Source organism: Tachypleus tridentatus, chromosome 4 (assembly GCF_004210375.1).
Source record: "Tachypleus tridentatus isolate NWPU-2018 chromosome 4, ASM421037v1, whole genome shotgun sequence".
Taxonomy (NCBI): Eukaryota; Metazoa; Arthropoda; class Merostomata; order Xiphosura; family Limulidae; genus Tachypleus; species Tachypleus tridentatus.
The window spans coordinates 95,287,927-95,312,424 of NC_134828.1; the positions used below are offsets into that span (position 1 = coordinate 95,287,927).

The 24,498-nt window shown below is 32.2% G+C and overlaps 1 protein-coding gene across 4 annotated transcripts in view; it reads left to right on the forward strand.

The window, feature by feature from the left end:
- LOC143249717 (lachesin-like) overlaps positions 1-24,498 on the forward strand; it is a 109,981-nt gene that overhangs the window by 70,191 nt on the left and 15,292 nt on the right. For 3 of the 4 annotated variants that reach the window (XM_076500031.1, XM_076500030.1, XM_076500032.1), the window contains exons 2-4: positions 4,876-4,985; positions 21,296-21,503; positions 23,091-23,261. In XM_076500031.1, coding sequence (XP_076356146.1) covers positions 4,876-4,985; positions 21,296-21,503; positions 23,091-23,261 — 489 coding nt within the window. Of the gene's footprint in view, positions 1-4,875; positions 4,986-13,942; positions 14,129-21,295; positions 21,504-23,090; positions 23,262-24,498 lie in introns of those variants that run through there. The other variant, XM_076500033.1, reaches the window with a different exon arrangement.

A 24,498-nucleotide genomic window follows, 5' to 3' on the forward strand; every position in this document is an offset into this window, starting at 1 on the left:
TTATACATGCTCTTCTTTCAACCTTGGCGTTATAAAGTGACGATCAATCCCACTATTCGTTGATGATAGAGTAGCACAAAAGTTGGCAGTGAGTGATGATTACTAGCTGCCTTCCCTCTAGTTTTTCACTGCTTAATTACGGACGCCTAATTCAGATTACCAACGTATACCAACCCAACCACTTTAAACTCAACTTATGTTTTCTGTATGTTTCATTAGAGAAACTAAATTACACGTGTTTTTTTCAGTCATATCACTTTCTGTGTTGTTACAAATACTCAGTATCTTTCAACACATAAAATAAGCTGTACCCTATAGTTATTCTGCAAGATGTAACGTTGTTGACACTTTAAACTTTATTTATTAAGGTTCTAACCTAAAAAAAGAAAAATCTTAGAACTTGTTCAAATATGGAATATTAATATTTGCTTATTTAATATAATTATGTATCAGAAGCTCATTATTATACTAGTACAAGAAAAACTTACTTTATAATTTTGTCTATCAAACCGATTACTTTCGCTGCACTCGGGCCTGGCATGGCCAAGCGTGTTAAGGCGTTCGACTCGTAATCCGAGGGTCACGAGTTCGAACCCCGGTCGTATCAAACATGCTCGATATCCAAGCCGTGGGGGCGTTATAATGTGACGGTCATTCTCACTATTCGTTGGTAAAAGAGTAGCCCAAGAGTTGGCCGTGAGTGGTGATGACTTGCTGCCTTTCCTCTAGTCTTACACTGCTAAATTAGGGACGGCTATCGCAGATAGCCCTCGTGTAGCTTTGCGCGAAATTCAAAAACAAACAAATCGTTTCAGTAATTCTGTTCAATTTAATTTCATACTTGTTCTGAATACTTTTATTCAAAACTTCTGTTCTTTAGGTTTGCCACTTGCTGATGATTATAAGGTAAATGATAGTATTAACAAATCTGGAACTCTTTTTGACTTTGCATTTTCTATTGTAAATATTTCATCTGATCGATAAATATTAATAGATCACCTAGTATATGTATATAAAGAATTTTCTATCAAAACTGGTACATAACCATTTCATTGTTATAAGTGATATTTTAAATAGGCAGAAAGTATTTCTCATCTTTTTTAAGACATTTACACAATTTAGACTATGACGCACTATTCTTGAGGTAATGTCAATCTGCCCCCCAGTCGCTCTGTGGACCTACAACGCTAAAAACCGGGTTTCGATACCCGTGGTGGGCAGAGCACAGATAGCCGATAGTGTAGCTTTGTACTTAATTCAAAACAACAATATCAACAATTCATTCTACTCTTATTTGCTTTTACATTTTTGTTAGCCTTTCAGAATATCAGAAAGTTAATTTTTCAACAACGGAAAGCAATAACGGTATATCCCGTCCCTAATTTGAAATTCTGATACATATTATTTTGTTCAAAACAGTTGCAAAACGCTCAGATTATAATTTTATATAAATCACTAGGGAAAAAAGGTAATTTTATTTTTACCAGGATTTAACTAAGTTCTTAAAAAAATCATTGTTAACACCAGCTATGGTTAATTTATACAATTAGGGAATTCTGAAAGAAGGCAGTATAAATAAATAACAAAAATTTGTAACTTTTTCACATATTTGATGCTTGACTGGTGTATTTGTTTCCTGAAAAAAACGGCGCATTAATATTGTAACTCATTTTGTGAACTGATGTAGTCGGAAATCCATAAATAGAAAACGAAATAAGTAGCTACTTAAAGTTTAATCACCTGGTAGATTCCCAGAATGTGTGGGGTTAGTAGGTAAATTGTGAATATCTTTAGTTACAAGGAACAGTTCTTAAGTGCGTGGTGTGGAATGAGTTTATAATATATCACATTTCTAAAATGTCGTTTTTAATAACATTATTTTATTTAATTTTATTTATCTCATAACAACATGAAATACGTAAATAGAATTTTTGAAATGCACTGTAATGTCGTTAAGCTTATTAGAACGTTAAAATTTTTATGTAGTTTGTTATAAATTCTAATGTAACAATGTATTTTACCTTTTCAACTACTAATATGTTATATAAATATATACATATATTTGTTTTTATATATTGGCTATATGTATTTTATATTGAGACAACAGAACTGTTCGCATACCGGGATTAAATAACATAAAAATATTGTTGTTAGATATCCATACAGACCAATTATAAATTGTAGATTGTTAATCCATTCATTTAGGTAGAGAATACCAAGTGTATTATTTCATTATATATATATATATATGTAAAGCTTCAAAGCGAATGTTCTATATTTTGAGTTTGCTTGAAAGTTTAATCATCGCATCCTCAATGTTATATGAGGTTTTGATCGCCATCCTTACCTTTCAGCGCTTCTGACCAACTTAATGGTCTAGGGTCTTCTAAGTAAAGTTTGAAATTACTTTAGGTTTCTCGGTTTCCAGGTGTTTCTGGCGGGAATTTTTTTTTTATATTTACGTTTTCTTGCTTTCCGTAGGAAAAATTCTACGCAGTTACCTTCTAGAGGAAATAAAAAATGTATTTTTTCTTATGTCAAACTATTGAACTTTGGCAAATGACTTTCACGTATAATATTTCACCTATCTCTTAATTGATTTCTTCTCTGTGTTAATTAAGATATGATGTCAAATAAATGCATTATAAATCCTTTAACACATAGAATACGTTGGACAAATTTAACGAAATCTCGGTATGCGTTTAAAAAGTAAGAAAGATAGAGGAGAGAATAGGCGAAGACTAATTAAATCTTAAATCAAAGAAGTAATGAAGCTTTTATGAAAGTTTAAAATGGAAGCTAGTTTTATTATCTTCCTCAAATATGAGATACTTGTTTTTAAAATTCTGAAAGAAGTTGTTAAATAATCCAAAGTTAATAATGCAGTCAACTTTGACATCTAGTATGTAATTTTGTTAATTAAGATATCTTCCTGAAAACACTTAACATTCCAAAAGATTATAAATTCAATAATTAGTCATGCTATATGTATCCAAATTACGTTATTGAGGTGTGCTGAATGAAAGTACTTTAACTGAACGGTTTACGCCCGAACATAAACACATATAGTTAACAGTAAATTTTCGACCCGTTCGGCAATAAGCTTATGAAACGATATATCACCGTTCTTACTGTAAAATAATATTTAAAAAGCAAGATTTTTAGGTTATATATTGAAAAAAAGCACTGTATATTTTCTATAGAAGCAGAATTATTCGTACAGTAGTGTTTTTTGAAGTCAACTCTGAGCAACGTTTATAATTTCACATGGTTTGAAATCAACAACATGTAATTCCCTGAAATATCTACTTTATAACTAGCAATCTTCCAAGTGCTTGTCTTAGATAAAATTTGTTCGAAAGCAAAATTCCTGTTTTTTATCGTTAATCCAGAGAAATAATAAGTTGATGGTCTTGCAACAAGGTAACTAACAGTATATAAAAGGTCGTCTCAAAATAACTTTTCATATTTTATCATGCTATAACAAAATGTGTTAGTTTTATTTAATATTGACTCTGAGGTGTTATTTACAAGATGGGCTATAAAACAACTACAGAGGCTGTAAATGTGTTGAGAAATTGCAATGAAAACATGTTACATAACATACTTGGTGCTTGGCGTGTCTAACGTTTACAAAGTACAATGTTCTAATCTACTAATCGAGGCTGTTTTGAACCAGTTTCCTTGTTAGTTGACGTTTTGTAGATAATCACTCCATGACTCACAAGTATCTAGATGGAATGCTTTTAATTCTGCGACAGTATTGTTCACATTCCTTCGGCGTGTTTTGCACCAAATAATTTTGGTGGTATGCCTCATGTTTTGTATAATGTTCAACACTGGAGCTTATGTGTAATGCTCACAACTGTAACACATAACAGATCAGCGTTTCAGTAACATCTTGAAAACCATTCCTTACTATGTGTTCATACGCACGCAGGCATACAATTACTTTATATATATTTACTGTATTAGCATATTGCTCATAAAAAGGCTTGTTTCAATTGAAGATTGCGTTTGGGTTATTCTCATAATTAAATTTATGGGAAGCAATCATAACAACTGTACATTTTTGTAGTAACAGAATAACAGTGGTTTAACACATAAATATTCACGCGGTTTGCAACCATTTTTAACTAACATCAACGGAGCTTCTAAAAACATATTATTATTATTTAATAAAGTAAGTTCATCTAAAACTGAACAAAGCCATTCTATTTTCGGTTTCTGTTTAGTCTCTTTTTCACACAGTTTCACACATTTATTTGTCCATAGAGTGTCCTATAGTTACAGAATATATTTACCAACAAACATAAGAGAAAAGAAATAGTATGGCATTATTCATAATACACATAATAGGTTATTGCCTCATTAGTTAGACAGCAGAAATAAATGATGGTTTTGCCGCTATCTAAGTGACTGACTAGTCATAGATTAATGTAACTTTGTGATCGTAGATGACATTTTAGCAGGTTTTTTATTATACTATGAAGTGTGTATTTTCTTTATAGGTAACCACCCATCCTTGTTTCCTTTAAGGATCTAATAGATTAGTTTGTTTTCAGATGCAGTGATATGTATAATTTATTATCTTAGATTTATCCCCTGAAGTTGCGCAGCGACCATGAAAACATTACTTAAAGTAATAACAAAGCTTTAACAGAAAGCTTGATACGGATCTATTCATGAAGAATTGTATTTTTCTAAATTAAACAACTTATATATGTATTATAATTGCATTATGTCACACAAAATATATACCAGATCCTTAACAACTAACTTTTATAAAATGAAATTGAATTATTTCAATTTGTCAATATTTGAACAAGAATTTACTCACGAATAAGCAGACTAATAAGTTGATTATTGTTTTAGCAAGCCAGGCCCTTCCTCCTGATTTTGCCGGCCCTATTCCTAACGTCACAACCGCCGTTAGCCGAGATGCAGTTCTAGAATGCTTTGTGGAAAATCTTGGAATGTATAAAGTAAGTTTTGAGAAACTTGACTCCCGTAATACATTAAAACAACGTGAGAACGTGGAGAACACTAAATGTTCTACATCATATATGTTCTCATAACGTAAGAGGGCTAACAAACATAAAACTGGCAGAGAATTGCTGGTCTTGCAAATTGAGAAAGTAGAACTGTATTATTTATAACCAAGTTGAATTATGTTTTAAATATAATGCTTGTACCCTAAATGCTCTCTTAACTCAATATGTGGCATTGCTTTTATTTCATCTTTTAAGTTTGTATTTTATTAGGACTTAATATTTTAATAGGTTAAGTCGAGTGCAGTAGACTGTTGAAATACACAGTGATTTCTTAATTTTCCATTATCGGTGAAACTAACCGATAAATAGCGCTGATACGTTAACAAAATGCACTAGATTCATCCTGAAAATGAAATGTTTTATCGTAAGTTTAATTTAGTAGAGACTCCATATGACATGGAAAATGAAGTTTCTATATTTTAAAGGGCGGCGAAGAACAGTGGGAGGAGTTACTTGTCATATAAACCATCAAAAAACTCTATAATAAACGTGAAAATGGTCATCATTCAAGCGCGGACCACACCACAGAGTATTAAATCAATGAAATGATAAATCTGAGTTGATTTTATGTAGCATATGTGATGTGTATATTGATTTATATAACTTAGAAAGCTCGGTCACAAGGAATATGGGCTCGGCATGGCCAGGTGGTTAGGGAGCTCGACCCGTAATCTGAGGGTCGTAGTTTCGAAACCCTGTTACACCAAACATGCTCGCCCTTTCAGCCGTGAGGGCGTTATACTGTGTCGGTCAATACAACTATTGGTTGGTAGAAGAGTAGCCCAAGAGTTGGCTGTGAGTGGTGATGACTAGCTGTCTTCCCTCTTGTCTTACAGTGCAAAATTAGGGACGGCTAGCACAGATATGACTCAGCTCGAAACTAAAGCCAATCCAACTGAATCTCACTATTTCATTATTTTAATTGATTATGACTAGCATAGAGTTATAGGCAAAAACATATTTTTCAAAAGAGTGGTTTGTTCTTACAAATATACTACGTGGTGGCTCAGTGGTAAACGTGACGATTACAACGTTAATATTCAGAATTCAATCCCTACGGCGGATACAGAACAACGGAAGTCGAAATAATTAGAGTAGCTGTTAGATAAGATATACAAACTTTAATCCTAAATAACACTTGTTCTCTTAAACATTCAGTTTAAGTTCTTTCTACTAAAAAAGTAGCACAAGTTTATCATTTTGATTTTCTGCGTGTTTTCAGACTTCTTTCTCTTGAAGAAACAAACTTTGTTGCCATAGTAATTGTTCGGGAGTTCTTGTAAGAGTCAGAAGATAATATACAGCAAAAAAATATATACAAAAAAATATCGCACATAACTAAAGACAAGAATGATTTTCACAAACATACAAATTCAATAATTAAGAAAAATGGCGGGAAAAATTACCGTGTAAGTAAATATTCTGCGTATTATTTAAGGTAAAATGCAATGGCAATGAAAAATTCAATGATAAAATTATGCTTAAGAATCTAACATTTGAATTGATAACATACTAATACGTGATAATGATAGAATACTCTTTACGTTCATTTTTTATAATCTTACTTTTATTTTCCAAAACCGAACTTGAAAATATTAAGTGTTTTTTTTTAAATTTATATTAACTGGTGGTCTGTATAGTACCCCGTTAGTATAGCGGTAAGTCTTCAGATTTATAACGATAAAATGAGGGGCTCGATTCCTCTCGGTGGACACACGGTAGATAGCCCGATGTGGTTTTGCTGTAAGAAAAACACACAAACCCTCTCTCTGTATATGTGTAAATAAATACATTTATCAGATTTCGATAAAATTATGTAAAATATGTTCAAAACTTTCAACGGACGTATTTATTACAATTTGTTACTTTATTTAAATTAAATATATTGATTATATATACACGTTACTAAGATACACAAAATATAAAACGCTTAGAGGAGATAAAATACTGCAGTGTAATAAATAGTGCAAGTGGTATAATAAAGAAATGAACATACTTTGTACTATTTACTCCTAACGTTTTCTTGCATATTTGGGTGAAATGAGATTAAATACAGTATTACTTCACTATCGGCCTCCCAGTGACACCGATATTTCTGTGGAATCGAACCGTTAAAATCCGGGTTTGGATACCCGTAGTGGGCAGAGCACAAATAGCCCATTGTGTAGCTTTGTGCTTAATTTCAAAGCTGTAAAAAACAAACAAAATTCAATGTCATGCACGATGAGTCTTAACTGCCAGTTGTATACTATACATGTGTTAACTCTGCCTTTCCTTTTATGTATATAGAGAGAAATAAAAAGATTACGAACAAATCTCTTGTTGTTCACGTGAGTTTGTTTGTTGGTAATTATGCACAAAGCTACATGATAGACTATATGTGTTCTGTTTGCTACGTGTATCGAAACCAGATTTTTAGCATTATAATTTCGTAGACTTATCCCTGGAGTCCCCGGTGAGACAGCAATTTTTGTACGTAGTTATAACGCAGAAATCGGAATCCGATTCCCGCCGTGAAATTAGCAGATAGCTGAATGCGGCTCTGTTCTAAAACAAACTTATCGCTGAGTCGCTGATGGACAACCCAGTGGAATAAAAAGCTAATAATATTACTTATTCAACATATGTCAGTATTATTTTATATTTACGTGACCTTCCTAGACTAAAGAAATGAAAGAAGGTGTCAGGAGTTGGCTTGCTACATAATATACGTGACTAAAATGGATATATGCTTGCAAAAGTAGCCTGTTACATTTCATGTAATTATTTTTTTAAGATGATTGGCTGTTTCATAGACTGAGTTGCAGAGATGTATGAACGCCATATTAATTGACTACTATATATCATATAATAATAGTATAAGTATTCATATGTATTGTTTACTTACTAAATATTCTGTATTTACCGATTGGCATTTTACTTTCTATATTGCTTACGGAAATAACTGTAAACAACGAATAGCAATTTTGTTTTCGATACATCTAAAAATAGATTTTCCATTTTTAAGCGCGAATATTCTTTTATCCTTGTTTGTTTGGGAAAGATTTCAATTCGTTTGTCTGATTGATATTGGGAGAAGATAATTTAAATTATAACCCTATTTCATTTAATTATAACTATACAATATTTTTACTTCTCATGTAAACCTTTACTGAAATTCGAGATTTAACATTGTACTGGGCAAAAATGAATACAGCTGTCTTCATCTTTTCGCCGTAAATAACAAGAGAGACATCCCGAGTTCATTATGTATTTTGAAATTAATATTTCTTAATGAAACAAATTTTGTTCAAAACACTAACAAGTAATTGGCGAAAGAGTTAAAATAAAATTTGTAAATACAATTTCCTACCATGAATAGTTTGTTTATGTTGCTATTGTGCACAAAGCTACACAAATAATATTTGTGTTTTCTCTACCTCGGGTATGGAAACCCAGTTTCTAGAAGTATAAGCCCGCAGACATTCCTCTGTACTACTGGGCTGCCCTGTCCATATTTACACTCCGTTTATCCAAATACTTAATAATTGCAAATTGTGTTTTTAACTTGTTAGTGTGAGAAACATTATGTTTGGATGATGTATTACACAGGCATGTTTGTTTGCAAAAAGGCATCAGAAAATCAAAATACCAACTTGCAAGGTATTTCTATAAACATATATTTATAAAAAAAATAAATTAAACAATGGCATAAGTTACGTTGTTCAATAGATCAGAACTGTCTGTTTAAAATAATTTTAATACAATATAACTTTGAAAATTTAGCATTGAAAGGCAGTACTTTAAATTGGCTTCTAAAATTACGTAAATATCGTTGTACGTATTGGAATGTTAAGTGGTATATCTGCTCTTTAACGAAAATAGCGAAACAGTGAATCATGTTCCTGTAACTCAATATATAAAGCATGAAGACGTGGTCAAGAGGTTTAGTTGTTGTTCGATAAATCATTAGAATGGGAAGATGCGTGATCTAGCGACTTTGACCGTGGAATGATTGTTGGTGCCAGACATGGTGGCTCCAGCACCTCAGAAACTGCTGATTTTTTGGTATTTTCACACACTACAGTCTTTAGAGTTTATAAAGAATGGTGCAAAGAAAAATAAACATCCAGTGAGCGGCAGTCCTGTGGACAACAGTACATTGTTAATAAGAGAGATCAGAGGAAAATGGCCAGATCCGTTCAAGCTGACAGGAAGGCAAAAAATACTCAAATAACCATTCTTTACAACAGTGTTGTGCAGAAGGGAATCTCTTAGCGTACAATGCGTCAAACCTTGAAGTGGATGGGCTACACAGCAGAAGACCACGCCGAATTTTACTCCTGTCAGCTAAGAACAGAAAGATGAGGCTACAGTGGGAACGGGGTCTCTAATACTCGACGATTGAGGATTGGAAAAAATGTTGTCTGGTCTGTTGAATCTCGATTTCTGCTGCGACATGCAGATGGTATGGTCATAATATAGCATAAATCTCTTGATTCATTCTGCCTTGTGTCATCGAGTAAAGGCTAGTGGTGGTGGTGTAATTGTGTGGGCAATGCTTTTTTTTTTGCCACACATTAAGCCCCTTAAAGCCAGTTAAGCATTATTTGAATGTCATTATTGCTGACCATGTGCATCTCTTTATGGCCACAGTCTACCCGTTTTCCAATGGCTACTTGCAGCAGAATAATACGCCATGCCACAAAGCATGCCATCTTTCAAGCTGGTTCTACGAACATAATAGTGACTTCAATGTACTTCAATAGCCTACACAGTCTCCATATCTCAATCCAATAAAACACCTTTGGGATGAGGTAGAACAAGAGGTTCACAGCATGAATGTGTGGCAGACAAATTTGCAAGAACTGCGTGATGCTATCGATTCAATATGGGCCAAAATTCTTAAGGAATGTTTTCTGTACTTTGTTGAATGCATGATACGAATAATTCAGGCTGTTCTGGAGGCAAAAGGTGGTCCTGCTCGGTACAAAATAAGTGTACCTAATAAAGTGGACACTGAGTGTAGTGTTTAAAGGCTATATCGTTTACTACTGAATTATAACTGCAAAATATATTTTAGCTTCATGTTTATCTCTTTCAATAAACTGATAATAAAAGATAACTTTCTATATGAAACTTCAGAATATTTATAAACACAAAAGTGATTCGAACTCTTATCCTTGTCTGATGGAGAAGAGTTCCTCGCTTCTTTTGTAACTCGTACAAAATAAAAAGAGTTCGAAATTATTATTATGTTTACTTTAATTATAGTTACGAAATATCTTATTTCGGTTAGAAAATAAAAATAGTGTAAAAACATGTTTTTAACTCGCACGTTGGTAACTTTTACGTTCAAACAGAGAAATTTAACCTCTTTAGAAAATTCTTAAATTAGGATTTGTTCAGAGGCTTCTATAATTGAAGTAAATAGATCTGATAAATCATCATTTAGTCAAGTTTTTTTCTAATCAATTAAATTATTTAAATATTCTAAGGTAATTTATTGTACATTCCTTTATATAATTGTTAAAAATTTGATAAAATAATTTCTATTCAGATATTCTTACCTCTTTAATAAACTTTACAAATTAAAATTCAGCCTTATGTGTTGAGATATTATAGATGTAAAAAGTTTAAAAACAAATTTGTTACTTTGTTTGAATTAAAAAAAAGAAATTGGCTTTGTCATGATAATTATTTTACAGTGTATAGTTGATTGATATGGATATAGGAACCTTTTTATTTTAAAATCACAGAATAAATAACGTTTCGACCTCATTACGTCATTATCAGTTTGAGAATGGGATTTTAAAGAATAAACCTTTGCTGAGCATGTGTCATGGAGAAGAAAGTGATGACAGATGTAAGATTATAGGGGTCGTTATTGTAAATAGTTGACCTAATATATGGTGGTTAACGTTAAGTAATAATAGGTACAGTTATAAAACTGTTTCTTAGTGCTGTTTCAATATTGGTTTACGTTCTTGTAAAAAAAGAGCTACTTTAATATTTTTGCTTGTTTACTTTGGTTTAGTTACTAAAAACGTTAGTGTATTCTATTGTTATACTGTGGTTATTTGATACATAAACTCAAGAACGTAGGAAAATGATTTTGTTATGTTCGTGATCTTCTAAATGTCCATGAAATTGTTTTCTTTGTAAGTACCATAGTTTCGGTTTTTGGAGCTCATAATTTTAATATATGGTTTTTACTCAGTATGTTAGTCGTTTTCCTTTCTTTAAACAAGGTCCGGCATGGCCAGGTGGTTAAGGCGCTCGATCGTAATCTGAGGGTCGCGAGTTTCAATCCCCGTCACATCAGATATGCTCGCCCTTTCAGCCATGGGGTCGTTATAATAAGACTGTCAATCCCACTATTCATTGGTAAAAGAGTAGCCCAAAAGTTGGCAGTGAGTGGTGATGACTAGCTACTTTACTTCTAGTCTTACACTACTAAATTAGGGACGGCTAGCACAGTTAGTCCTTGCGTAGCTTTGCGAAATTCAAAAACAAACAATTCTTTAAACAAAATGAAAATAAGTTTAAAACTGTATTGCTTCTTTTGGGTTTGGTATTTTTCCTATTCGGCGGATATTAACTCGATATCACATTTACATAAAAATTGAAGTCCGTAAACTTTAATCTTTGGGATAACAATTTCAAAAAAAATACTTTTATCGGTTTCTACGTAGCATAAATTTCTTTCGGTAATCCTTTTAAAAATTATATATCATAGAAACATTTTATACGCATATAAAACAGTGTGTATCATTAATTAAAAATGTTCTATAGGATTTCTTTTACATTTATAATTGCTATTAATTTAATGTCATCATTTATCCTATCAGACAGTTAGTAAACTAGTTCCCAGGTTTGGAACTAATCATAGATCGAATGAAGCTGATTTTCGTATTTAATACATTAAATTACTATTCATTTAATATTATCGTTTATCCTCTCAGATAGTTAGTAAACTAGTTCCCAGATAGAATCAGATAGAAGTAAATATTCAGGGATATGGTATAATAACGTTCCCCGCTAGGACAGTAGTTTTGTTTGTTTGTTTGTTTTGGAATTTCGCACAAAGCAACTCGAGAGCTATCTGTGCCAGCCGTCCCTAATTTAGCAGTGTAAGACTAGAGGGAAGGCAGCTAGTCATCACCACCCACCGCCAACTCTTGGGCTACTCTTTTACCAACGAATAGTGGGATTGTCCGTCACATTATAACGCCCCCACGGCTGGGAGGGCGAGCATGTTTGGTGCGACCGGGATTCGAACCCGCGCCCTCAGATTACGGGTCGCACGCTTTAACACGCTTGGCCATGCCGGGCCTAGAACAGTAGTAAGTATACGGATTTACAACGCTGAGAACAGGAGTTCGATTCCCGTTGGTGGACACAGCAGACAGTCATCTGTGGCTTTTCTATAAGAAAATATATACACACATAATAATTAACTAACACACAACGTTAAAATTAATACACGATTAAAACATTTCTAAAATGTGAACTTTACATGTTTCGACGTTTACCATCCATATTTATTATTTTAACATAATATACAAATGTCAAGACACGTATCCATTCAGGGGTATAGTTGTATATTTTTTATATGGAATAACAAAGTTCCACATTTTTAATGTCACATACTTGCCACAATGAATATAACTCTGGCTTCACTAATGTCAAATGAATAGTGGAAACATTGTTTGTTTATAATTTTACTTTTTTTGTTAGAAAGAAATAAACTTTATTGTCACATTCGACAGAGTATATTCTAATGTTATTAATTTTAATTATTCCTGTTGAACTTTACTTTTGTATCAAATCACTTGTAAAATCATAAAATGAATCACATGTGGTACGTTTTTGCTGAAATAAACACGTTTAGCTGGCAGAGATTTCAGAACTGTGATATTCTTGTTTTGTTTTCTAGAGAAGCGAAAATACAGGTAAGTTAGACTTGAACTCCCGTTATTGCGCGCTTAGCAAGTACTCATATTAATTAACGAATAAATAAAGATTCATTGAAAATGAAAGTAGATTTTTAATTAAAAACCAACGTAAATGTGCAGCTGATGAAATACTGTGTTAAGTTATTGTACTATGACAATTATTAATTTAACGAATGTTAAATCTGCAAGTTCATATTATCTATTAAAATAAAGCGTTGTCATCAGACTGTGAGGTAATACAATTTTGGTTATATAGTCACACATACAGATGTATTTTAGCCTTGCAAAATAATAATAAAAAAGCTATTTTTAAAGACTTGAATTTATTTACTGGGTAAAGATTATTTTTTCAAAGAACTCTTAAACTTTCCTTGACGCATAATGAATTGTAATAGATAACCTTTTCAGTGAAGAAAAGGAGACATTATCAAGTGTATACGAATTTACACCCTATCGTTAAACGCCGGTTTGGCGCAGATTCGTTATCTCGTTACATTTACCGTGTCACGGTAGATCAAGGGATTCGAAGGTAAACGAACCTCTTCAATGTTTAATAAAGGCGAGTCTGAAGAGACGAAAGTAGATTTATAAAAAAGAAAAAATAATTCAATATTAAATTGGATAGGAACGTTAAAAACTTTGTATTGAGCTATAAGTTTGGAAGAGATTTCCGATACTGTTCTTTATTATTGATGTTTATAAAATATTGCTGTATGGAATCAGTTTTTCTATTTTTTAAAGATAAATATGTGAGAGTCCGTTATCAAAATTCATTTTCACTCTTTAATTTCTTTAGGTTCTGGGCTCATGCTATCAGTCAATATGATACGTACTGTACGTTTAATTGCTTATTTTACTTTTATTTCGCGCAAAGCTACACGAAGGTTATCTGCGTTAGTCGTCCCTAATTTAACAGCGTAAGACTAGAGGGAAGGCAGTTAGTCATCACCGCACACTGCCAACTCTTGGGATATTCTTTTACCAACGAGTATTGGGATTGACCCTTACATTATGGTACCTTCAGGGCTGAAAGGGCAAGTATGTTTGGTGTGACGGGGATTCGAATTTGCGACTCTCGGATTACGAGTCGAGTGCCTTAACCATCTGGCCATGTCGGTTCCTCAGTAATTGTAGGAGGTAAAATTAATTAAAAAGTATTTAACAGTTCTGTACTTTTTGTTTTTTCAATTATCTTGGTTTTAATTTTACCCATACTATACATTCAATCTTAGACCTAATTTTATTATTATTTTTTAAAGATATAAGCCATACATTTTAATACATAATGATGATATAAGTTATAGTTTGATATTAATTTATGCTTCCTTCTTACCTCTGTATATTTTAATAGAGATATGACTGCACCAGTTTGTACTAAGTAACGAATCAACAACGGAGAATTATGGTAAAACGATTCTTTCATTTATTTAGGAATTCAAGTGCACCCATCATAAGCATAAATAGCTGTAAATTTTGGCTATTCTCTGAGTGATTTATTAGGAATGTCTTGAGATAAGTATCCAAAAGTTCTAAGTAAAAGTACGACAAATAGAAATAAATGACAAATTAATACGATATTTTAAGAGTGAAATTCAGGTAAAATATCAAATTTCGTGAATATTTACCTAAAAGGCCAATATTACAATTCAATTACTTGGAGGTTAAAAATGACTGAAAGAAAACCATAACTATATACAATTATTTGTACAAGGCGACCGTTTTTTAATGACTTTGGTGTTACATAATGAAAATAGTCGACTTAGTTTCCTGAAACTTATTCAGAAATTGGAAGACCTCGTGCACGATTTATTCAGCCTGTTTGAGAAGACACATCGAATCATTTAGTTTAATCAGCTTAATATTATTTTTTCTTTTTACTTATTAACATCACTTTTTATTATTAAAAGGTTTAAAGTGATAAAGTCATTTGGTGTTTCGAGGCGTTTCGGGCTTTCTTTTTTTTGTGGATAATTTGTTTCATGTTTCATGGAAAACAAAAGAGTGATGATCTCTTTTGTTTTCGACAAATTGTGTATCTTACAGCAACTTGTTTATTAGGACTCTTAGCATTTATTTAAAATTTACTCTAGAAAAAGTAAATGTCTGAAGACTATCCTGGTGCTTGAATACCAGTTGGTAGTCATTTTAAATCTAGTTTATGTCTAGAAACAACTAACACGAAATAGCGTATCAAAAAACTACATCTTAAATTTTAGCAACACATTTTGCGATGCATGAGCTAAACGACTAAGTCAGAAATTCTTAAGTTTAGTAGAAGTAGCGATCACAGCGAGAACAACTACCAGCGGCACCTGCTGCCCATACGTTTAATCTGATCTGAATATTGAATTTGATTGTCAGATATAACGTCCCACAAATGCAAGTACGAATCATGTTCAGAGTCGTATCACGTTCCAGTGTTAAGGTTTTCAATCTGTAGCCTGGCACACGAACCGCTACGCCACATCTGGTCCAATAACAAGGACTGATATAAATTGCAGAAAGAATTGTCGTCCTAAATCTCCTTTCCATAAATAAATGTTTATAATTTTTGAAAATATGACAACTTTCAAAAATGTTCCGTTTCTTGAAACTGGAAGCAGTGTCATGAATTCTAATATTGTTTTAACTTATGCTGTCATATAATAAAGAAATGCATTCAGCCACAGCGTAAACTAAATTCAGTTCCTGTTAAAACAACTCTTGGACTTGGCCATTAACTCATGTGTCGCATAAGGTGCCATCCAGTCTTAAAATACTAAATGATCTGACTTGTAATCTGAGAATCACAGGTTCGAATCCCCATCATATCAAACATGCTCGTCCTTTCAGCCGTGTAGGCGTTATAATTTGACCATCAATCGCCGGTCTATTCGTTGGTAAAAGAATAGCCTAAGGGTTGATGGTTGACGATGTTGACTAGCTGCCTTCCCTCTAGTCTTACACCGTCAAATTAGTGATGGCTAGCGCAGATAGCCCTCGCGTAGTTTTGCGAAAAAATTCAAAACAAACGATCAAACAAAAATACTTAATATCTCGCTATTCCGTAGTTTCCGACACGCCAGTTTGTGGTTATAGTTACATATATTTGTTTATTATCACTTAACAATCGTCTTTGTTTTTTTGCTAAAATTCAGTCAATCAGGGTAATTTTCATGCTATATTATTCAGGATACATCAGTGTACAGTGAAAGTGACACAGGTTAAATACATCTTTCAACAGCATACAATTACTGCCTTAGTTGGCCCAAATCATCAGTAGCCAAATTAGCATAATATTGTACTGACATATTTGCTTTAGTCCATGTAGCTATGGCATGATGCAGTACGTATATCTCATTGTGGTACACAATTTGATAGTTTAGAAAACAAAGAGCATCTAGTTTTTAAAAAAAGTGAAGATTCCAACGTCTAATCTAGCAGTTAATCCCAGCATATTAACCTGGAGGCTATTTTTATTATTTTAACTGGTCATTGACTCTTCCATTAATGTTTACACTCCTTACAATTCTTGAACAATCAGAATATTTCTTCCAGCATCTTCAGCTTCATCTGCTGAGTTAAAATTATAACAAAGAGTTATATCTTCTGATTTTTGATCTAGTACATGAAGTTTATCAGGGATATACAGCTTTAGTTTGTCAGTCATTTCATTGTACTTCTGCATAGCTACTGTTGTAAATTGTGATGGACTGAGTGTTTTTTTTAAAGAGTACAATAAACGACAAGTACTTACTTTATCATAACCTATCTTTTCCAATATGGCACTCTTTCCTAGTTTCTGATTCATAACTTCATTGCATTAACTGGTGAATGCCATAACATACTGACATATTTTCTCTGTGATATATATATGTATTGTGAGTAGACCATATATCGTTTCCATGACTAGCTTTGTTTCTCAGTCAGACATCAGCAGGTTTAGAGAGCAACTAATGAACTTCTGCTTCGTTGGATTATATGTCATCATGATGTACAATCACTTCATCTGGAAATAACAAACCTTGCGAGAATCTGCTGAGATAACCTGATTACCCACTTTGCTAAACCATAAGATTGGAAAGAAAAATAAGCATCTTCACCATAACTAGCAGTGCACATAACTTAGCAAGTAATTTTTTGTTGAAACTAGTTTCTTGAGCTGTGTGGATTTTTGAAGTTGCTCTAAATAATGCAATACATTGTCTTTCCAACACATTAGTGACATACTGTACTGATGTATCAACCACTGGATACGTTTTGGCTCATTTGATAAAGTAGTCAATAATATCCATCAAACAAAAATTATCTTGTTAGTATCCCTGAGAGAACTATATATATATATATATAGAATGAGTCTCTTTAACGGAACCAACAACTTTTTGTTTGAACACAGCAGTACAAGGCTTGCATCACTACTCAATGATTTGATATAAATGTGGTCAGGAAAATCACTTTTGCATGCTAACATGTCTAATTAACACCCTGGTGTAACCTAATCTATGCCTTTTGCAAATTCTGAAGTATCTCTAGCATGAGAGTTCTATGGAAGCATAAGCTGCATCACAGGTTGAAAATCATGTTACGATTAGTTACAGCAATGGTACTGCAAATCCTTTAATTTATAACTGGTACACATCTCCATACTCCATTCTTCGATCTAAAATTATCATTTTTATCCTTGAATCTCAAGTAGTAACACAAATACTGGGCCTACTTATTTCAGTTGCTCTTTCCAGAAGTATTGAAGAATTATTTGTGGTGTACTCTATTATCGGAACTGTCATGTAGTACATTAATTACCCAAACATTGAGCATTCTGCCGTGCCGTAATATAAGTTATGTTTAATAAATATTAACTTCAAATAGTTTTTGTACTTTACTGTTTAGTGTTTACATTCATTCACCAATATCTTATATCTAGCACATAAAATTACATGTTATACTCTGTCTTGCACCTGCGATGATAACCACCAACTACACTATTGTTGATATGAAGACTCCACAGGAATGGACAATATTATCTGGGCTATACTAACACTGGAGCTTGTACGAATTGGGATGACCAATAGGCTGCTTGAAATATTTAAGGAAAAGTTTCAGGCATTCCTTTATTTTATCTTCAAACGCTGTATAAGAAACACATTTTGCCTAACTGTCACATTTTATGGTGCTATAGTTATATATTCGGTGTCAGGGGCATAGAATATTGTTAATTTAAAAGTTAGAAATAGTAACTAATTGGTAGATATAAAAGCCAAAACCTAAAGCTTCCCTTCTTCAGCCTGTGGCTGGATTGATATTGTGAAGCTGTTCCATCTGTAAAATGAGGAAAACCGTAACCTTCAAACATTATCACAAATAACTCACACAGTTTATCTTGCTGAAACAAACTATTAGCTACTGTAACTAATTTACTGCTATATATTTAAGTTAATACCTATGCGTGTTTTAGTTTGATGCATGTGACGTATTAAATGTGTATTCCGCAAGTCCCGCCTATTCTCCAAATTTGTGGAAGGTTCTCGATAGTAAATATAAACAATATATGTTTTACGAAAACACTAGTGTATCTTTAAATATTGTTGAACTTTCGAGAATATCGCCTAATGAGTATAAAAGCTAGCTACTACAAAATGTAGAGACAGTAATAGAATATTATTTGGTCGCTACAGTTAGTATGTTATAACTAGAGCTACAATTGTGATAAACGCTTATTAATAAGAAAACTACAGAATTTGACCAGGAACGTTTATTGATTTAGAGCATTATGAGTCGTTCAATTTTAGAGAATAAACTTCGGACGTTAGTACTTCTACGAAAACATTAGATATTGTCGTCGATTAAAAACTTGTATGCTTCAATACATCAAGAGAAGTGTACTCTGTATCAACATGAAATTAATACGCTTTTTGTGAATGTCGAGAAAATATTCAGTTCCAGACCAGATAGAAGACTGAATGTTGTTTGTGAGTTTATAAACATGTTTGCATATAAATAATTGTTTGTAATAACTGTTAATATAAATTATATTGTTTTCGTTTTATTTTGTATATTAAAACATATTTGTGTTAAGAAAGAAAATTGTGTATATCAATCTTGTTGGGAAGTGTCATAAATTGAATATATACCGACGTTTAATTAACTTATAAATTCAAATTCATATTTTGGTTATTTGAAATAGTAATACGTATCGTACGTGAAATAATAAATCGGACACACATCTGAGATAAATTATAACGTGTAACAATACAAAATAACATAAGAAACGCTAGAAACCAGGTAGACAGAGCATAGATAGTTCTTTGTATAGCTATGTGATTAAATACAAAAATAAAAATAAAACTTCCATGGGATAATTCAGAGGCACAAAAGGGGAAGAAGCTATGGCAATGAACAATAAAGAACCAGGCAAGTTATCCACGTTTTCAAAATACTCTTACTATATAGCAAAACCGGTTCTAAAATTATTTGAATAAAAGTTTATGTGCTAAGGTTTTACATTACTTGAATATATTAATCTTAATGTTTTTGCGAAAATTAAGAATATCAAAAATTTTTCGTTTGGATTTGAAGAAACCAATTGGAATTTAAACTATTATTTTGGTATTTATAAAGTATTCTGACTAGTGAAAATTATTGTCTTAACGTATTTTGAATGATGAAAATTACCATCTTAACGTATTTTGAATGATGAAAATTACCATCTTAACGTATTTTGTCTTTGTTGCTTAATCCTCAGTGCATCAGAAGTTAAGAGATTTAAGTCTTAAATGATTTACTAAGCAACACATTGAATAATAAATGATGAGAGACTAGTGGGTAATATACACATTTAAATGTAAATGGCAAACCATACAATTTAAGAAATATGGAGTATTAAGAATATTTAGGTGTTTTCAGAGGCTGCAAAGCATTAGTTTGGTAAAAATGCTAATTGTATGACGAAAAGAAAACATCACACCATTGTACAAAATATGTATAATATAACACTTTTTCTGGTGTTTAATAAACGAAGGAACCATATAAGACAGACACTTTGATGTGTGGTTTTAGTGGGTTTTTTTTAAACAGAGATTATAGCCTAGAATAAGTGTACAAAACCGAAAGGCATTTCTCTTCAGAAGGTAATTTCACCATATTAATACTTTAGTCATAATTTTACCTAGGATTACAAGTTCATAACGAGCCCATTTTTCAGTGCTTTTAGAACAGGATTTCTGGTTGGTTCAGCTTTCTAAAGTTTCACGTTAAGAAAAATTATGACGTACTGCAGACAATATTAGTAAATGGAAATCATGTTGTTGATTTAGCGAGTAAAGTTCAGTAAGAGTACCTTAACTGTAAAATAAACTGATCTTTTAATTTCAAACAAACCATACAACTTCGAACAAAGGACAATTATTTTGTTTATTCTAGCCAGTTATACAGTTATTGTTGCTTCCGTACATTAAATACAATCTTACTGGTAAGAAGATTTGTAAAATACTATAAAAAAAGTTTATAAAAATGCTATTTTTCGGGTATTTTGTTATACAAATGCATGTTTCCAGGTCATAAGTAATACCTTGTGATTATCTTCTCAAAATATTGTAATAATTGATATTTAATTTCGTTGTTCAAGAACTGGTTTACAAATTTTGAGTTTCCAAAGATCTATTTTAAAACAGTGACGTTGTTAGCCTTGGTGATCTCATAATACACTACCATATAAATGTTCTTACTTATTTCAATTGTCACACACAATAGGGGGATGAAACTTGCCCTATATATTATAAATTAGTAAAAAGCTACTTTATCAAAAGGTCATTATCACGTGCCAAACGCATATTTGCTGGATGTGGCTTAGTCATCAGCGTTCTTGGTGACTGCAAGTCTGCGGATTTAAAGTTTGTATCCCTTTGTCGTAAAACTAAACTCCAAGTTTGAAATTGTGGCAACACTATAAGAGGGAAGGAGAAATCCCACATTTGGGTTAGGCCAGAGTAGATAAGAAGTCGACGGTGTGTGCCGTTTCTTAACTGCCTATTGCCTACAGTTTAAAATTAAGTACAGAGATCATCTGCATAGCCTTTATGCAGAAATTCTAAAAAACAAAACAACCCAAGACATTTGTTTTCTTTATATGTCATCCAAATCTTGGGAAAATTTTACTTATGTAGTGACGTTAAGACATTTCAAAGATTTGGTGCATCTCTTTTATTTTAACGTTTTATTGTTGTTATAAGATATTGTAATATTTAAGTTTTCGTCAAGCATATTTCAAAGTGGAAAAAAAAATTAAACAAGAAATCACTGAAGCTTTATTCTGTTTCAACTCGCCAGGTGGCATGGATAAAAATGGACACCCAGACTTTGTTGACGATAGACATGAATGTCATTACTCGAGATCCTAGGATAAAAGTCAGTAACAACAATATGAGGCAGTGGTTTCTACACATCAAGAAAGTCAAGGAAGAGGATCGAGGCTACTACATGTGCCAAATTAACACTGAACCAATGATCAGTATTACTGGGTATCTAGACGTCATGGGTCAGTTTCTTTCTACTTGTAACTCTATACTCTATTGGTTTTTGTTTTATTATTATTAGCATATAAAGAACAAATCATAGTTCCACATAGAACGTCTTTGTTGAATTTTCTCTTCAGTTCTCTGAAATTAAGTTTTCGATGATTATTTTATTAACTGAAATTACTTCTAATTTGCGAGTAAAAGTTTTGTAGCGCACCTTTTTTAATTTCGGCTTCATCTGAAGAATGAAGAAAGTTTTAGGATTAGATATGTTTTTAAATGATATTCTAATCTTCTGACAGTTGACTCGATGGAAGCGCACCCACACGTTGGGCAGCAAAATTTATAAATGACAAATGATTATTGCGAAAACTAGATTCGATCTTTATATATATATATATATGAAAGAATTCCAAGTTCCTAATAAAGGTCTAAACATACATTAAAGGGAATTTGTAGAAAGACTCCATTTATTACAGCGTTTAATTTCTTCTTCGAGGTTTTGTGAGGGTGGATATATAGGTATGGCAGATATATCATTACCTTGATAGATCTGGTTGTTGAGAAGCTTTATTTATGACTGAAGATATAAAGTTGTTCGGGAAGAAGTCAAATTTTGAAAATTATGTTAGTTTGAATAGCTCTCGCTGTAAAATTTTATAGGAACTGATGATTCGATATGCACGTAAGACATTTCACAGCATTATCTTACTTTAGAAGATAAGACTAAATGTTATTGATAATTTATTTAGTATGGACGCGTTTTATCATCAAATCTAAAAATCTTTTAATTTCAGCATTACATCGTTATAACACATCATTACATCGTTATAACACAGCATTCCATCGTTATAACACATCATTACATCGTTATGACACATCATTACATCGTTATAACACATCATTACATCGTTATAACACAGCATTCCATCGTTATAATACGGTATTCCATATTTTTTCAGCTTATAATTTGGAATCGACTACATTTTTACTATCAGTTTTTATTTATGAAAAAGTGAACTTTAATTCACGTATAAGCATATATATGTCTAATACTTTAAAAACCTGATGACGACCATAGGTGTTCTATTAATTATGAATCATATTATATTTTCAAATATTTTTATTTGATAATTAATATTTGGAAACTATTAGAGGTTAGTTTGAGAACATTTATAGGTACCTATATTAGTTACAACATTTTAAAATAACTTACCCGGTACATCTAGGTTTCTACAACAAACTAAAAAAGGTAAACATACATAAGGACACACTTTAAGAGACACCATGAAACGTATAGTCAGACTGACATACGCAATTGTACACTGAGTGACAAGTTATACAATTATTATTGTTTAAAATAAATCTAGTTATTAATTTTAATACGTTGAAGAATTTATTTAGTAAAATCAGATTAACGAGATCTCCGTGCTTTATTCTGTTTATATGTAATGATAAAAAGTTTGCTCCACAAAAGTGCTTAATTTAAAAATGACTGGCTAGTTATGAATTCATTCCGTAAGTTATGTGGCTATGAAATATCGTTTGTTAGTCATTTTCAACAAAGAACCCGTGGAAATGAGAAAGAGTTTGTTGATATTCTATAGTACCGCCTATTATTATCGAAGACGGGACGAGTTCAGATACTATTGCTGACGAGATGTCTAAAGTAAGTCTTCGTTGCCAAGCAACTGGTTATCCAACGCCCAAAATATTCTGGAGGCGGGAAGACCAGAAAGACATCAGTGTAGTGTCATACACAGGCCGCAGGTTCTCAGGTAAGACTTAGCATGTGGGTTTGTTTCACTGAAACAAATAAAATAAGCTTTCAACATACAAAATATGGATGAAAGAAAACACTAATATTCTAAGGTTGTGTGAATGTTTTTTGCTTTTTTTTTACATTTAAACACGTTTCTTTCAGTATTAATATTTAAATAAAGATAGATACTGGAAGTCAAATATGACTTAAAATGTCATGGAAACATTCTTTATAAAAATGCGTTACGTAAGAGAAACAGCAGTTAGTTTCTAATCTGATGGCTGAATCATAATACCCGCTTAGTATTTTTTACACAAAGGTTATAAAGGTTTCATATATGGCCACTGGATTTTTTTTTTACTTTCTTTACAAGGCTTCATAAAGTAAAAACTGTAATGTGTTTACCCAACATGCATTTCTGTCTGGCTAGATTTATTAACTGGTAGTGAACATATATAGTTTATTGTTTAGCTTTCTGCACAATAACATACAACAACCAGTCTTTCTATAATAACACATACATCCAACTAGATCAAATTTCTAAACGGCATATTATTATTGTTTTTATCTTAAATTTGCTGGATCACATTTGGAATGCCTAAATGGTTAAATATATTAATAGTTTTCAACATTTTGCTTTGTTGGCTCAATAGATAAACAGGCTTAGACAGATTACATAACCAGAAACATATTTTAAATTGGGTGGATTTGCTTAGTCGTAGTTTTGTGTGAAACATTATTCATGATTAAAGTCAAACATGTTTGGCATTTTATTTTTCGCAGTTTTTACACTTAGCATTGAATGTGATTATAATTCACTATATGATACACGTATTGCATCACACACATTTATTGCACTTTGTTATTTTTTTAAATAAAATATTTTAAAATGTTGCTTATAGTTCATCTTCCACGTATTTAAAGACACTTTCTATATATTTGTCCTTGCTTTGGGTATTTGAATTACGAGTGAAACAGATATGCAGCAACAGAGCAACAGTTTATAAGGCATGTATGCAATATATATATATATATGTTTAATGACCCACTGTATATTGAAAGGCACGTACCCATTGTATTTCCAATAAATAAAATTAAAGAAATACACACACACACACACACCTACACAAGCATCTAACTCCACACCCTTATTTGACTTTCTATGATTGCTAATTTGTTTGACAACGACATTTGGATTGCATTTGGTAGATGGGATATTCCCAACGCTTTTTGAATGCTATTACCACAGACAA